The 15,163-nt window shown below is 48.2% G+C and overlaps 1 protein-coding gene across 2 annotated transcripts; it reads left to right on the top strand.

Annotated features, from left to right (window-relative positions):
- Positions 1 to 5,524: 5,524 nt before the first annotated feature.
- On the top strand, positions 5,525 to 14,866 carry LOC123044577 (probable mixed-linked glucan synthase 8). 2 transcript variants are annotated; one of them, XM_044467357.1, is made up of 3 exons: positions 5,525 to 6,052; positions 11,812 to 12,550; positions 12,650 to 14,866. In XM_044467357.1, the coding sequence occupies exons 1-3, from the start codon at positions 5,742 to 5,744 to the stop codon at positions 14,291 to 14,293; spliced, it is 2,694 nt and encodes an 897-aa protein (XP_044323292.1). In that variant the 5' UTR covers positions 5,525 to 5,741; the 3' UTR covers positions 14,294 to 14,866. The 2 variants fall into 2 exon arrangements, with proteins under 2 accessions (XP_044323292.1, XP_044323293.1); XM_044467358.1 differs by lacking the exon at positions 5,525 to 6,052 and adding an exon at positions 10,728 to 11,124.
- The last annotated feature ends 297 nt before the right edge of the window (positions 14,867 to 15,163 follow it).

Here is a 15,163-nt window from a genome sequence, read left to right as displayed (position 1 = left end):
GACTCGGGCCAGACATAGAGCAACATCTGCACCGCACCGAGCCGAGGACTTTTTCCACTCCTGCACTCGACCAGGGATCGTGTTCAAGCGAGCCATCAGCGACTCGAGATCATTCTGAAGTGTCTCCCCGGGCCAGAGCGTCGAGTCGATGCGAGATGTGGCGACCTTCAGCCTTGCAAGATAGTCCACGACAGCTGCAACACGGGACTCCAGTCGGAAAACATTCATGGCAACTTCGTCGTTCATCGGAGAATTGACGGGGTCAAGGTTTGGTTCCAGCCGGCTAGTTTCTTCTTCAAAGTTTTGACAAAATTCTGCAAGGACGATCACCGAGTCAAGGCAATGGTCGAATGGAAAAACCACGGTTGGAAATGATTGCCGAGCATAGAGATTTACCTTCAAGCATCAGAAACAGCTTCTTGGCAAGACCATTCAGGAAGGCCTCCAGATCTTTTTTCTTCCCAAGAGCAGCTTTCAGATTGGCATTTTCTTGCTCAAGCTTGGCGACTGAAGCTAACTTCTCGTCAACAAGCTTGATCTTCTCAGCTAGTTCAAGGTCTTTCTTCCGTTGGGCCTCCCTCACCTTACCTGCAAGTTACAGCAAGATCACATTTTGAAACAAATGAAGGGAAAAAGCAGTCGTCAAGGTCTCACCAAACATACCTTCGGTCTCCTCCTTTGCCTTCGTCAGATTCTCCTGAACCAGCTTCAATTTCAGCTCGAGCTGAATGTGCTTGTTTTCCAGCTCGGAGTAGCGAGCCACAAGATCACAAGAGTTCTGCGAAGAACCAATCGACTAAATGTCAAATATAATTCACTTCCGAGTGAAAAAGGAAAAATCATGCGTTTCTAAGACTACATCCGAATACAAGAATTCGACCGTAGTCTCGGGGACTACACCCAGTGGGTGCACTCAGCGTGCCCCCGCTAATCCTATTGAAGATAGAGTCGACCAGTCGACCTCAAAAAAAAGAGATATATTCTTTAAGACTGTAATCGACTGCAAGCAGTCGACCTTAGCCTTGGGGACTACACCCAGTGGGTGCACTCAGCGTGCCCCCACTAATCCTATTGAAGACAGAGTCGACCAGTCAACCGGTTTGCGAAATCCAGTCGCCATAGTCGAATGACGGAAAGACTGAAATTATAAAGCCTAAGGCCGACTGCCAGCAGTCGACCTTAGCCTTGGGGACTACACCCAGCGGGTGCACTCAGCGTGCCCCCGCTAACACGGAGTTTAAATCGACACACCCAGTGGGTGACTAATATAAATTCTGGAAAGGAAAAGTTTTTGGTAGCATATCCTTACAGAACAAACGGTGGTCGACTGACCTGAACATTGCTTTGGAGGGCAGAACTGGCGTCGTAAGCTGCCTGGCTCGCATCCCGGATGGTCTTCAACTGCTCCATCATGATCCCTGCCTGGTGTATCGCCTCCTTCGCTGCGCCGGCTTGGTCCTCTGGGACGTGGTGCGTCGTGAAGAGGGAGGGTTGCGGAGCACTCGTCAGCGGATCTGCGAAGGACACAGTGTGTCGAGTGGTGTTCTCCTCCTCCGCGGCCAGAGTCTCGGGCACCGTCACATCCTGGGTCACCCTGCTGGCAGACGCTTTCCTACTCCTTCTGTACTTCAGCGGTTCCTCATCTTCATCATCATCAGGGAGAGTGATAACAACATTGGATGGAGCTACAGAAAAGAATCAGAATTAGAGATCATGAGTTAGTCGACTAAAAATGGCGTTAAGAGTATAGTACCTAGTTTTGAGGTTGCTGCGTCCTCCATCTCATGGTCATCAGCCCGGGCTGAGGTCTCAGAAGTAGCAGCACTGCAACTCCAAAGAATCAGTCGACTAACTCCAGCGCCAACCAGAGACAAAGTTCACACAAAACAAGAAGACTTAAGCAACATGATTACCCTGATATGGTGGGGATGGACACCTTCATCTTCGGCAGGTGCTTGGTCGGCTTCGACGGGGCCGCCCTGGGCTGCTTCGACGCCTTTTCAGTCGGCGCCGGAGAGGTGGTCCGAGGGCGCTTGGTCGACTATGTAGCAGTCGCAACCCCCTTGCCGCGTTCGGTCGCAGGATCATGGACAAGTTTCGACCGCCTTTCCGAGCGCGATGGCGCGACCTCCTCCTCCTCCTCCTCTTCCTCGTCCTCATCGTCATCATCATCATCGTCATCGTCATCATCATCGGCCTCAGCGGCGTCCGAGTCCCACTCCTCCTCCTGGCTCTCGCCCCCGCTCGCTTCTCCCTCCTCAGTCGGAGCCTGCGCTCCGTTGGGCATCGAGTACAGTTCAGTGAGGGCCTGAGGGACAACAAGACAAAGATCAGTCGACCGATCGGCAGAGAAAACAGAAATAAATATGACGAGAATACAATGGGAAGTGGAGCAGACATACCTTGTTTGGGTCACTGTGGCAGTCGAGTGGAGGAATCCTTCTGGCCCCGCGAGGGTTGTCCTTGTTCCCAGTAACAGCGGCCATCCACCTTTCCAGAGTGGCATCATCGACTGTTTCTGGATTGACCCGAGTCACATCCTCAGTCCCGCAGTACAACCACATGCAATGGCTCCGGAACTGAAGAGGCTAGATTCGGCGCCTAAGGAAAACTTCCAGGAGATCCATACCCGTCACTCCCTCCCGAACCAACTGAACTACGCGCTCCATCAGCATCTTCACGTCAGCTTTCTCCTCCGGAATCAACTTCAGAGAGGAGGGCTTGTTCACTCGGTCCATGGTAAATTGAGGGAGTCCACTCGACTGCCCCGGCGTCGACTCATCCTGGCAGTAGAACCAGGTCGACTGCCAGCCTCTGACTGACTCGGGAAATGTCATGGCTGGGAAGGTGCTCTTGTTCCTCACCTGGATCCCCAGACCTCCACACATTTGGACCACTCGGGTTCTTTCGTCGCCTGGACTCGCCTTCTTCACGGTTTGAGAGCGACATGTGAATATGTGCTTGAACAAGCCCCAATGTGGTCGACAGCCCAGAAAACTCTCACACATGGACACAAACGCGGCAAGATAGGCGATAGAATTTGGGATGAAGTGGTGGAGCTGCGCTCCAAAAAAGTTCAAGAAACCACGGAAGAAAATGCTCGGCGGCAAAGAGAATCCGCGGTCGACATGGGTAGCCAGAAGCACGCACTCACCCTCTTTCCCCGGAAGCCTCGCAGCTCCATGAGGGATCAGGCCCTCATTGGCCATGTCGAGGAGATCCTTCTCCGTGATGGTCGACTGGATCCAATCTCCCTGGACCCAGCCTTTCGGCAGGCGAGATCTAGACGAAGACCCACCGCGGCTGGTGGATCTCCCCTTCGCCTTCTCCGTCGCCGACGCCTTCTTCGCGCGCTCCAGCGCCGCCGTCTTCTCCTTGACCATGGCTACCGGCGGGGCGCGTGAGGAGAAGTGGTGCGGAGGCGAGAGCGAGCACGTTGGGCGGAGACGAAGGGGGCAGAGAGAGAATGCTGAGGCACTGTTCAAAAAACCCTCGCCGGGCGCATTTATAAGATCCCTTCCGAGTGGATGACAGGTGGGCCCGGTCGATCTAATCATATCCTGGAACTGTTACGCGGGCGGGATACGTGGCGAAGAAAGCGGCGCGGGGATCGAGGCGTCTATGTCCCATCCCATCCGAATGCCGTGGTCCGCTCCGCTTCGCGCGTTTCCCCAAATTTCGCATCCCGCGGAATCCGCGAACGGCAGATCGGTCTGTCAGTCGCGGGATTTCCTGCGATCCGTCGCTCGGAAATCGACGAAGCCCGAGAGATCACTCGACGAAAGAGAAGAATGGATCGAGTCGACTGAAGACAAGTTGCTCACTATCAACGAAGAGATTCTCTGGTTCAGAACAACGCACGACTAGTGTGCAAAGGTTAATCGGAAACAGCATCAACTCCTCCGTCACTCAAAGCCTCAATCCATTCGGGGGCTAATGATGGGGTCATGTACCTAGGGTAGGGTCACAGACCTGATCTAAGTACCCTGCCCAAGGACACCCTTGGAAGAGGTCACCTTCCAATCGACCAACGAGGGACTCACTCGACTGACTTGAAGGACTCGACCACGAAGACTCACTCGACCACCAGAAGGTCAAGAGGCACTCTGCACTGCAACGGCCTGTAATTAAGTAGACTTTATGATAGTAAAGACACTTTATGTGGGGCGTTAGCTGTAACGCCCCGGACTTAATACACCTTAACCCCTTCATTACGTGGGCTGGCTGGGGTCCTGGCGCACTCTATATAAGCCACCCCCCTCCACAGGCAGAGGGGTTCGGCACCTTGTAATCCATATACACATAATCCACTCGACCGCCTCCGGGCTCCGAGACGTAGGGCTTTTACTTCCTCCAAGAAGGGCCTGAACTCGTACATCTCTTGTGTTTACAACCTCTCCATAGCTAGGACCTTGCCTCTCCATACCTACCCCCCACTCTACTGTCAGATTTAGAACCACGACAAATGCCGTGCCATGGCCTCGTCGGATGAGGCCCATGGTGCGCCCCGATGCTTGGCGTGTCAACGGAGGGGTTGCGAGTCCGCCAGCGCGTTCGGGCGCCAGACAGACCGCACGGTCTCCGACGAGGCAACTACGACTGGCCTAGCGTCGGATCCATGCGCCATTTGGGCGAACGCAATGGATTCCCGACGGATGGAGTCCGAGCGCAGTTATGCACGGGCCTCCTCCCATACGCGGTGGAGCGCAAGCCGGACAGCCATCTCCTCCTCGGGGCCGTGTGGGATGAGCTCGGAGTCGATGGATCTGAAGGTGAAGGGCTCGGATCCGCTGCCCGCCATGCCAGAGACGGCCGGAAGGAGCCGGAGGCGAGTTTGGGTGGTGGAGGGGAGTGGAAGGTTAGGGTTTGGTCCGGCGAGCGGATGGGTAAAAATTTACGTGGGATCGGTTGGGCAAGCATGGGCCAGATCCGACGTGACGGGCGTGCACGGATGCGCCCGAGCACCTCCATATCCGCCCATATTTGGGCTTGATACGAGGGATGCCGGTCAGCCCGGACGTTTGAAGATCGTCTAGATTAAAAAAAGTGACCGAACAATGACCGGGCGGCCCGCCCGGACGTATGAGACGCCGGCTGTAAATGCTTTTATATTGTTAAGCTAAGCGCTGAATATTTGCACCGTTTCTCCTGGAGCGGAAGTCCGCCAACAGGGCGGATCTCATCTCCGCTGCTGATACTTAAACACGCTGCAGTCCTTAATGGCACGTGTGGCATTGTTAATTATCTAGGCGCGCGGTGAAGACTTACGAGCTCTCTACACTCTGTCTTTGTTATGCTTCGCTGCAGTGAGTGTCAACCGCGCGCGCGCAAAACTCGCCGATTCGTACCGTTAGCTCCTCAAGATTTCAAGAGGGAAGACCGGATCCCATCGCTCGCTGCTGCTGAATAAACTAGAGGTGCATTCCTTAATGGCATGGCTCGCATGGCAATAATAGTTTATCGTCGCCGCGCTAGTTGATAGCTGCAGCCCAGCCGATCCACCCTGTAGAACCGTATTCCCTCCCGAGTGACCCGCCTTCCGATCCCACGAACGCAGCCGACAGTCCGGTACCGGTGTACATCTCGCTGCGCACTCCCACTCCCGTAGCTCGTGCACCATATATACACTCGCTCAGCTGCTGTCCATCCGGTGATCTCATCGCACACAGACAGTTAAAGCTAGCATATGTAAGCACGATCGAGTGTAGCTAGCTACTGTGCATAGCTTGGAATCGTGGGGCATGGGTTCTCTGGCGGCAACCAACGGGGCCGGTCATGCGAGCAATGGCGCCGGCGTTGCGGACCAGGCGCTGGCGCTCGAGAACGGCACCGGCAATGGGCACAAGGCCGGCGTCGCCGACAGAGCGACGCCGGTACTGCAGGCGAACGGCGGCAGCAAGGTGGCGAAGAAGATCAGCCCGAAGGACAAGTACTGGGTGGCCGCCGACGAGGGAGAGATGGCCGCCGCCATAGCGGACGGAGGCGAGGACGGCCGGCGGCCGCTGCTGTACCGGACGTTCAAGGTCAAGGGCATCCTTCTGCATCCCTACAGGTGCGCTATATCTTGAACAGTCAGCATTTCGCGCGATTTCTTTTTCGGGGTGTTAATAAACCACCTTCTAATTTATGGCACTTGTGAGGATGTGGGCATAGCCCAGTGGTTGGGGGCGCATGATTGTAAACCTAACGACCAGAGTTCAATCCACGTCGGGGACGAATTTCTGGAATTCTCATGAGGGATGCTTCTTCTATATCAAGAAAACCGTGGGTGCTAGTGCCCATGGAGTTTCATTATTTTTTTTTCTAATTTATGGCACTTGTGTATATGCACCAAGAGGTAATCGCCTAATTGGTCGAACGCCCGTAATGCGGTTGATCGATCACGATTTACTTGTGTCAGCTTAGTTGGTAATCGGTCGCGCCATAAGAAATTGGTATGGGGCATGCAGTCGCACTCTGAGGTGGCAGTGTCCTGTTGCATATGACAGTGTATCCTCTGTGGTGAGAAACAAAATACTCCGTCAATATGGTTCCTCAGAGCATTGTTGAGATACACATGACGCCAAATTTGAAGAGCTTCCTCCAAGAGGTTAAATCGTGGTCGATCAGCCGCAGTCCGGGCGTTCATGTATGAAACTAAAATTAACCATGTGCTCCTTCGTTTCATTTTAGTCTTCATATAAATTTTGTCTGAAGTCAAACTTTATAAAGTTTAATTAACTTTATAGAAAAAATATTAACATTCACAATGCAAAATCAATATCATCAGATGCATTATGAAATTAATTTTTATATTGTAAATGTTGATATTTAAAATTTAAATTTGATCAAACTTTGCATAGTTTGACTTCAAACAAATTTATATGTTGAGTAAAAAAATGAAGGAACTACTCCATATAAAACAGTTCATAATTGGCCGCCCTAAATTATGTACTGTTTTTGGTGCTGTTTTTTCACGACGGGGAGGGGGAGGGGGGCAGTCACGGCGAGTTCTATTAACTTGGACACGATTTTTATATGTTATGGTAAAACTTTTTCAACGTCACTTTTCTGGTGAGTGTGCTTGTACACAAAAACTTCACTTGTACCGCCGTCATACACTGAGTATTTGCCTTCAAAGGCGGGTTTCAAGTACGGATGGACAAAAAGCTCAAAGTCAAAACAGTCACTTGTTTTCACGACTAGTTTTGACTCGTGCTCATTTCAGCTTATTAAACTAAATAGCTTAATGAACTGGACACTCACAAGCAACTCGCTAAACTTGTCAATATTATTATTAGTCCATTTAGTTGCAATCATTTATGACTGTGTGCACCTCTTGATGCAGAGGCTGGAGGTACTCCTCTTTTCGATTTTTTTAATTGCAATCATCTAGGCCACCTCACAAGTCTAGCCCACATACGCCTCCTATGCTTGGACTTATGCATGTTTGTTACACTATTATGTTGCCTTGTTGGCTATTGACAAATCATTAATGCATTTGCAATGCAGTTGTTTAAATTATATGATAAGCTATTGTTGACATGACATGCTACTTGTACTTATGACGTGCTGTAGCGAGCGCTCGCGGGTGCCCTTGAGCTTTTAATATACCGAGCAAATATTTTTTTAAATGGTTAACAAAAAATGATCTGATTCCTAATGAGCACGAGAAGATCCTTAACAAGCCGAGCTACTCGTTAATCCAACCCTAGTTTCAGTGTCTCCTATTTGATAGCTATGTGACGATAGGCACACCTAAGACGTGGCTCAATGTTGCTTTACTTGTCTTTTCGAGGTTAGGGATCATTTTGTTTAAGTCGATTTTGTTTTCTACAAGCATGAAAATGTTATGCACAATTATGTACTTCCTCTGTTTCTAAATATTTGTCTTTTTAGAGATTTTAAATGGACTACCACATACGGATGTATATAGACATATTTCAGAGTGTAGATTCACTCATTTTGCTCCGTATCTAGTCACTTGTTAAAATCTCTAGAAAGACAAATATTTAAGAACGGAGGGAGTAAAAAGGAGAAAAAAAAATACATACGGGCTTCCACATCGAAGGCCTAATAGGCATGCCACATTCGCTTTCTGGGCTTTGGCACCAGCTGACCAGCGTCGCACTCTGTTGTGAAATAGCATTACGTAATTAAGAAAACGGAAATTACAACAACTAGATGCTTTTATGGCAAGTTCCTTTAGCTGAATAAAATGCAATTTAGAGTGTTTTTTTCTTTTTAAAGAAACATAGCACGTTATAAGAACATCGTTTGAAAGCCTAAAATAAGTCCAGAAAATATGTGACCCGCCCGTGCAAGTTTAGAAATTGAATTTTGATAGGCTGCAGGTACCATAACAAGGAACCTAAGTTATGCTTAGTTTGGACGATCTAAGGGTTGTTTGCTCCGTAGAAGAAGGGTAGCAGGAGTGAAATATAGCCTTTGATGTTGATTTATGTCAATCCAGAGATCACTTAACCAGCAATTGCAACACAGCAAAAGAAAAAGCACCAACAAGTTTGACACAGATGCCTCTTGATAGCTATGTGTCAAATTTGGCATTTCAGCATGACATGGATGTCCAAAGGGCGCTCCATGCAGCACGCTCGTATACACGTAGGAGGTACGTACTCCCTCTGTTTCTAAATATTTGTCTTTCTAGAGATTTCAACAAGTGACTACATACGGAGCAAAATTAGTGAATTTACACTCTAAAATATGTCTATATACATCCGTATGTGTTAGTCCATTTGAAATCTCTAAAAAAACAACTATTTAGGAACGAAGGGAGTAGAAAAGAATCTTTGCTAGATAGCTGGTTTCCTTGAAACATTTTGTTAGCCAGTTGGTGCTTTGCCGACTGAAAGCACTCCTAGGCCTGCAAATGGAAATGTAAGACTCGCACATAACGGACGGTGCACTTGAGACTTGGTCATGCGTGGTTGCTCATAGTGCTCAGCTGCTGGCCATTCGCCTCTAAGACTAAGTGCGTCTGATCATTAGATGGATCGCGTAGTCTATTGCTTGCACGGTTCCTTTCGCGTGCTCGGTGCCCACTAATACAGGCTATGACACGAATGCTCCCACGGATTTTTCATATGCCTTCTGTATAATGCGTGAGCATTGCGCAACGCTTAACGCACGCTCTCCTTTTCTTCTTCTTTTTTATTTCTTGAGGGAGTAACACACGCTCTCTTTTTTCTTAGCACAAGTGCCGTATGTTTTTTTTTTGGAGATGCACAGCTATGAAACGCCCGACTTCTAAAAAAAATGAGCTTTTTTTAATTTTCACCAGGGGGAGGGGGCGGGGGGAGTTTCTCCACTGAATATATTGATCAGAGTGGGCTAAGGATCCCAAATAGTTACCCACATACATACACGCCGCACTCGCAAGCACACATATGCACATGCCCGAGTACGGGGGGAGAGACACGCACACGGGGGACATCCTCGGGTCGTGGTTAGTTAGCTACCACAGACAGAGCACGCAACCAAGCGGAAACATGGGGGCGGCGATCTTCAGGTAAGAGTCCACGCCAGAGGATGGCGTCTTCCCAACAACAGGCGAGCGTGCGGTTCAGGGAGGGTTGTTGTCGTTGGACCACTGCATTCCGGTGCTTCCAAAGGTGCCAGCAGCACAGGAGAACGAACTCCATCGGCGACCCAACGATTTTAACCGTCGCCTCCACAAGGGCAGCCAACCTTTCAGCAGATACACCCAAGACGGGCACCCCCACCGCTTGCAAAAAGTCCACCGCGAACAGGCAAGCGAAGAGCAGGTGATTGGTTTCCATGGTCACCGTGCAAAGTGCGCAAAATGAGACTTTTTTCAGTCAAAACTTTAGGAAAAACCAAGAAAAAACCAAAAACCCTGACATTGCACAATGCACAACTGGTGGCGATGAGTGGCCACACCACTTGGCGCAATCAGTTAACTATCTCGGAAACCGTTAACTAGTTGCTCCATATCTTGCTTACCACGAGATATATGCACCTCTCGCCTACAGTGTGCAATGAATGGGCCGGCCTAGTAACGAATGCAATATTTTTTTTTCATTTCTTCGTTCGGTTTCTTTAGGTTTCAAATACGTGTTCATTTTATTATGTTCATTTATTCATTTTCTTTGGTTTCCATAAAAAAATTATATACGTTGAAAGTTTCTGAAATTCATGATGAACATTTTTTAAATAACATGTTTGAACTTTTTTTAAATACCTTTTGGAATGTTATGATTTTTAATTAAAATCAAAAATTAGTTTATTACATTGTATTAAAAAAAATTAAACCCCATTAACATTTTTTAAACTTTTAGTATTATTTTTTCAATATGCGAATTTCTTTACATTGTATAAGCATTTTAAAGAAAGTTCATTAATGTCTTCTGAGACAATTGAACATTTTTTAAGTATCATGAATGTTTTTTAGTAAAATTATAATTTTTATATAATGCAAACATTTTTTTAGGTTGTATATTTTTTTAAATAGCACAATAATATTTGTAATTGTTATGAAACATTTTTGTGAATGCTATCAATATTTTTTTAAAGATGAGCCGGCATTTTTCATCATTAAGAGTTTATTTAAGTGTGCGATGAACACTTTTTAAATTTTTAACTGAAGTATTTTGTGAATATATGTATTTAAATATTTAAAATATAAAGAAATTAAAAAAGAACGAAATTAACGCTACTGGGCCGGCCGACTTTGCGCGCTCTATGGCGAGGGGACGCTCGGTCTTGCACTAAGCGGGACAAAGCTGCCCCCAGCCACACACACACACACACACTCTCCCCGTCCAAACCCACGGTACGGCGACGGCAGCGGTGGAGGCGGCGGCGATGGGCGACGTGCCCCTGCCTGCCCCTCCAATGGGCCGGCTAAGCCTCGACCCCACCCCTCGACTTGCGCTCTCTGATCCCAGACCTCGCCGTCCTGCACGGCAATCTGCGGCTCCCCGCGCTGTCGTGCACGGGTGGCCGGAGGGCGTCGATCCGCCGCTTCCTCTCGACACGAGTTCCGTTCGCCCTTTCTCCTTGGTGCCTCGTTGTGTTCACTGCCGCATTGCAAGTGAACAAAAGAAACCAGTGGAAATAGAAAGAGAATGAACAAGTGCGCCTCCCATCTAGGTTTTCCAAAATGTAAGAACCCCGCATTAGCATTATTACCACTGAATTCTGTTACGCTCACTGTGCCATCCAACTCTGACAATGTAGGTTGAAGGTTTCTTTGATGTGCAAATTACTTAAGCTAGCAATCCGGGGCAGCAGCGACAGCAAATACTAAAACTATCATATTAAGGTCAACTGTCATATCCGGGGCAGCAGAGATCTTTGATCAATAGGGTGGTTTTAGCAACCTGATTGAATCTGAGCTTAGTCAGAAAGATATTATTATTGATAAGGACTTCCATGTGGAACTCCACTGTTATAGTGGTTGCGAGATTAAAATTACGTTGGCAGGACTAGCTGATATGTCAGATATGGTTCAGCCGCCACTTATAAAAGGCGGCCATTAGAAAGTCTATAAGAATGCTCTTCATCGAAATGCTTCTGTAATTTTAGTTTTACACTTCTCTACTAATAACATGCTATATTGATTGTTAATTGTTATTTTTCCTGGACTGGAAGGTGATGTGTCTTTGTAATTTTGCATTTCATCTTGGTATCGTTCACACTTCGCGCTACTCGTAAATTTACATCCTGCAAGGTTCTAAATTATGCTAGAGATTCTTGTCCTTGTGCTAAGCCTAGTATCGGGTATTATTTTCTCAAGCTATATCCGTGAGTTGATCTTTTAGTTAATTGTTCTTCTTTTCTGTATAACAGGTTGCTGAGTTTGATCAGATTGGTTGCTATCGTCCTATTTTTCGTATGGCGTGTCAGGCACCCATATGCTGATGGCATGTGGCTCTGGTGGATATCGATGGTTGGGGATCTTTGGTTTGGCGTCACTTGGTTGCTAAACCAAGTTGCAAAGCTCAACCCTGTCAAGCGTGTCCCCAACCTTGCCCTCTTGGAACAGCAGTTTGATCTCCCTGACGGCAACTCCAACCTTCCTTGCCTTGATGTCTTCATCAACACCGTTGATCCCATTAATGAACCTATGATATACACTATGAACTCCATCATATCCATCCTTGCTGCAGACTATCCAGTTGACAAGCATGCTTGCTACCTCTCAGATGATGGTGGGTCAATAATCCATTATGATGGTTTGCTTGAGACTGCAAAATTTGCTGCATTATGGGTCCCCTTTTGCCGAAAACATTCCATTGAGCCAAGAGCCCCTGAGAGCTATTTTTCTTTGAATACACGCCCATACACTGGAAATGCACCACAAGACTTTGTCAACGACCGCAGGCACATGTGTAGAGAGTATGATGAGTTCAAGGAGCGGTTAGATGCACTTTTTACCCTTATTCCCAAACGGTCAGATGTGTACAATCATGCTGCTGCCAAAGAAGGTGCAAAGGCAACTTGGATGGCAGATGGGACACAGTGGCCAGGCACATGGATTGACCCAGCCGAAAATCATAAGAAAGGACAGCATGTTGGAATCGTTAAGGTATACATTTTCACTTCTAACTTTTTTTACTATAATTTTTTATGACTAGAATCATACATGAGTGCTTATTTATTTCAAACTGTGATCTTTATTTAATAGGTTATGTTGAAACATCCAAGTTATGAACCAGAACTTGGTCTAGGAGCAAGCACCAACAGTCCTCTAGACTTCAGTGCAGTTGATGTGCGCCTCCCAATGCTCGTTTACATCTCCCGCGAGAAGAGTCCAAGCTGTGATCATCAAAAGAAGGCAGGTGCCATGAACGTACAGTTGCGAGTCTCTGCCCTCCTGACCAATGCGCCCTTCATCATCAACTTCGATGGTGACCACTACGTCAACAACTCGAAAGCCTTCCGTGCTGGCATATGTTTCATGCTCGATCGCCGTGAAGGTGACAATACTGCCTTTGTCCAGTTTCCCCAACGCTTCGATGATGTTGATCCCACAGATAGGTACTGCAATCACAATCGTGTCTTCTTTGACGCCACCTTGCTCGGCCTCAATGGCATCCAAGGGCCGTCTTATGTTGGCACTGGTTGCATGTTCCGCCGTGTCGCACTTTACGGTGTTGACCCACCTCGCTGGAGACCTGATGACGTCAAGATCGTGGACAGCTCCACCAAGTTTGGCAGTTCAGCATCATTCATCAGCTCAATACTGCCAGCAGCAGACCAAGAACGCTCCATCATGTCGCCGCCGGCACTTGAAGAGCCTGTCATGGCTGACTTAGCTCATGTCATGACATGTGCATATGAGGACGGGACTGAATGGGGCAGAGAAGTTGGTTGGGTGTACAACATTGCAACTGAGGATGTGGTGACCGGCTTCCGGCTGCACCGGAATGGGTGGCGATCCATGTACTGCCGCATGGAGCCAGATGCATTCGCCGGCACCGCACCAATCAACCTCACTGAGCGGCTCTACCAGATCTTGCGCTGGTCGGGGGGCTCCCTTGAGATGTTCTTCTCACGGAACTGCCCACTCCTGGCTGGCCGCCGGCTCCACCCAATGCAAAGAATTGCCTATGCCAACATGACAGCCTACCCAGTTTCATCTGTCTTTCTTGTGTTCTATCTCCTCTTCCCGGTGATATGGATCTTCCGTGGGCAATTCTACATACAGAAGCCATTTCCCACGTATGTGTTGTACCTTGTCATCGTCATAGCCCTGACCGAGTTAATCGGTATGGTTGAGATCAAGTGGGCTGGGCTCACGCTGCTGGACTGGATCCGCAACGAGCAGTTCTACATCATTGGTGCAACAGCCGTGTACCCTACAGCAGTATTTCACATAGTGCTGAAGTTGTTTGGCCTGAAGGGTGTTTCCTTCAAGCTTACGGCGAAACAGGTAGCAAGCAGTACCAGCGACAAGTTTGCTGAACTGTATGCCGTGCAGTGGGCTCCGATGCTGATCCCTACAATGGTGGTGATAGCGGTGAATGTCTGTGCCATTGGCGCGTCGATAGGCAAGGCGATAGTGGGAGGATGGTCACTGATGCAGATGGCAGATGCAGGACTTGGGCTGGTGTTCAACGCGTGGATTCTGGTGCTGATCTACCCGTTTGCACTGGGCATGATTGGACGGTGGAGCAAGAGGCCCTACATCCTGTTCATTCTGTTTGTCATTGCGTTTATTTTGATCGCGTTGGTGGATATCGCCATCCAGGCCATGCGCTCTGGGTTTGTTCGGTTCCACTTCAAAAGCTCAGGTGGCGCCACTTTTCCCACAAGCTGGGGTTTGTAAGTTCCTCCCTATGCTGGTATAATGTTTGGGATGCCTGGAAGCACACCTATTCCTGTACCTAAATTTTGGCATGTTTTAGTGAGGCCTCAAGATTTCCGGTACATCTTCAAGCTGCAACATCGCCATGTGCTTCCCAGTAATAAGTCAATTTCTTTTTGACCTGCAGTTAAACTCTGCTTAGTTGCTTAATTAGAGTGGAGAAAGAGCATTGTCAATGCTTTGCTGAGGATTTTTGGCCAGCATCGCTTGCTTCAGAATATACTACTCCCTCTGTCCCAATATAAGAGCATTTTTGACACTGCACAAAAACGCTCTTATATTATGGGACGAAGGAAGTACTTCACAGTACGAGTTACATGTTGCCCTGCTGGTGGGCTGATATCCGCCAAGAATCGAAGGAGGGAGAAAGAAACTAGAAAGCAACAAAGGAACTAAAGACAATGGATGTCAATTCAGCCATTCCAATCGCACGACGTGCTCCACATGTATAACAGGCAATGCCATGGTCCATGTTCCTGTAGACATGGAACCATCTGTTCCATTATTGTCTCAAACAAAAAATCGGTTCTGTTATTTGTTTGGCTCTTGCAAATCAGCCGCGTTTGTGGCGTCATACGAAAGAGAGAGGGGTGTCGCCTCCAGGCTCCGGTGATGTGCTCTCGTGGTTTGTAGATGGACAAATGTGATGGTACACATGTATGTCGCCATGGCATTGATGGAAGAAGACTTCTAGTGCCATAGGAAACTCGTGTGCTACCCATGCTACCAACGCATGGTAACACCCTTGAAAAGTTTGGCAAACATATTTGAGAAAAAGCTGAGTGAATCGATGAGAGATGTGTTTACAATCTGGTGCTCCGGCGTCCCTCG

Source organism: Triticum aestivum, chromosome 2B, assembly GCF_018294505.1.
Source record: "Triticum aestivum cultivar Chinese Spring chromosome 2B, IWGSC CS RefSeq v2.1, whole genome shotgun sequence".
Lineage (NCBI taxonomy): Eukaryota > Viridiplantae > Streptophyta > Magnoliopsida > Poales > Poaceae > Triticum > Triticum aestivum.
This window is presented reverse-complemented; position numbering and strand designations above follow the sequence as displayed.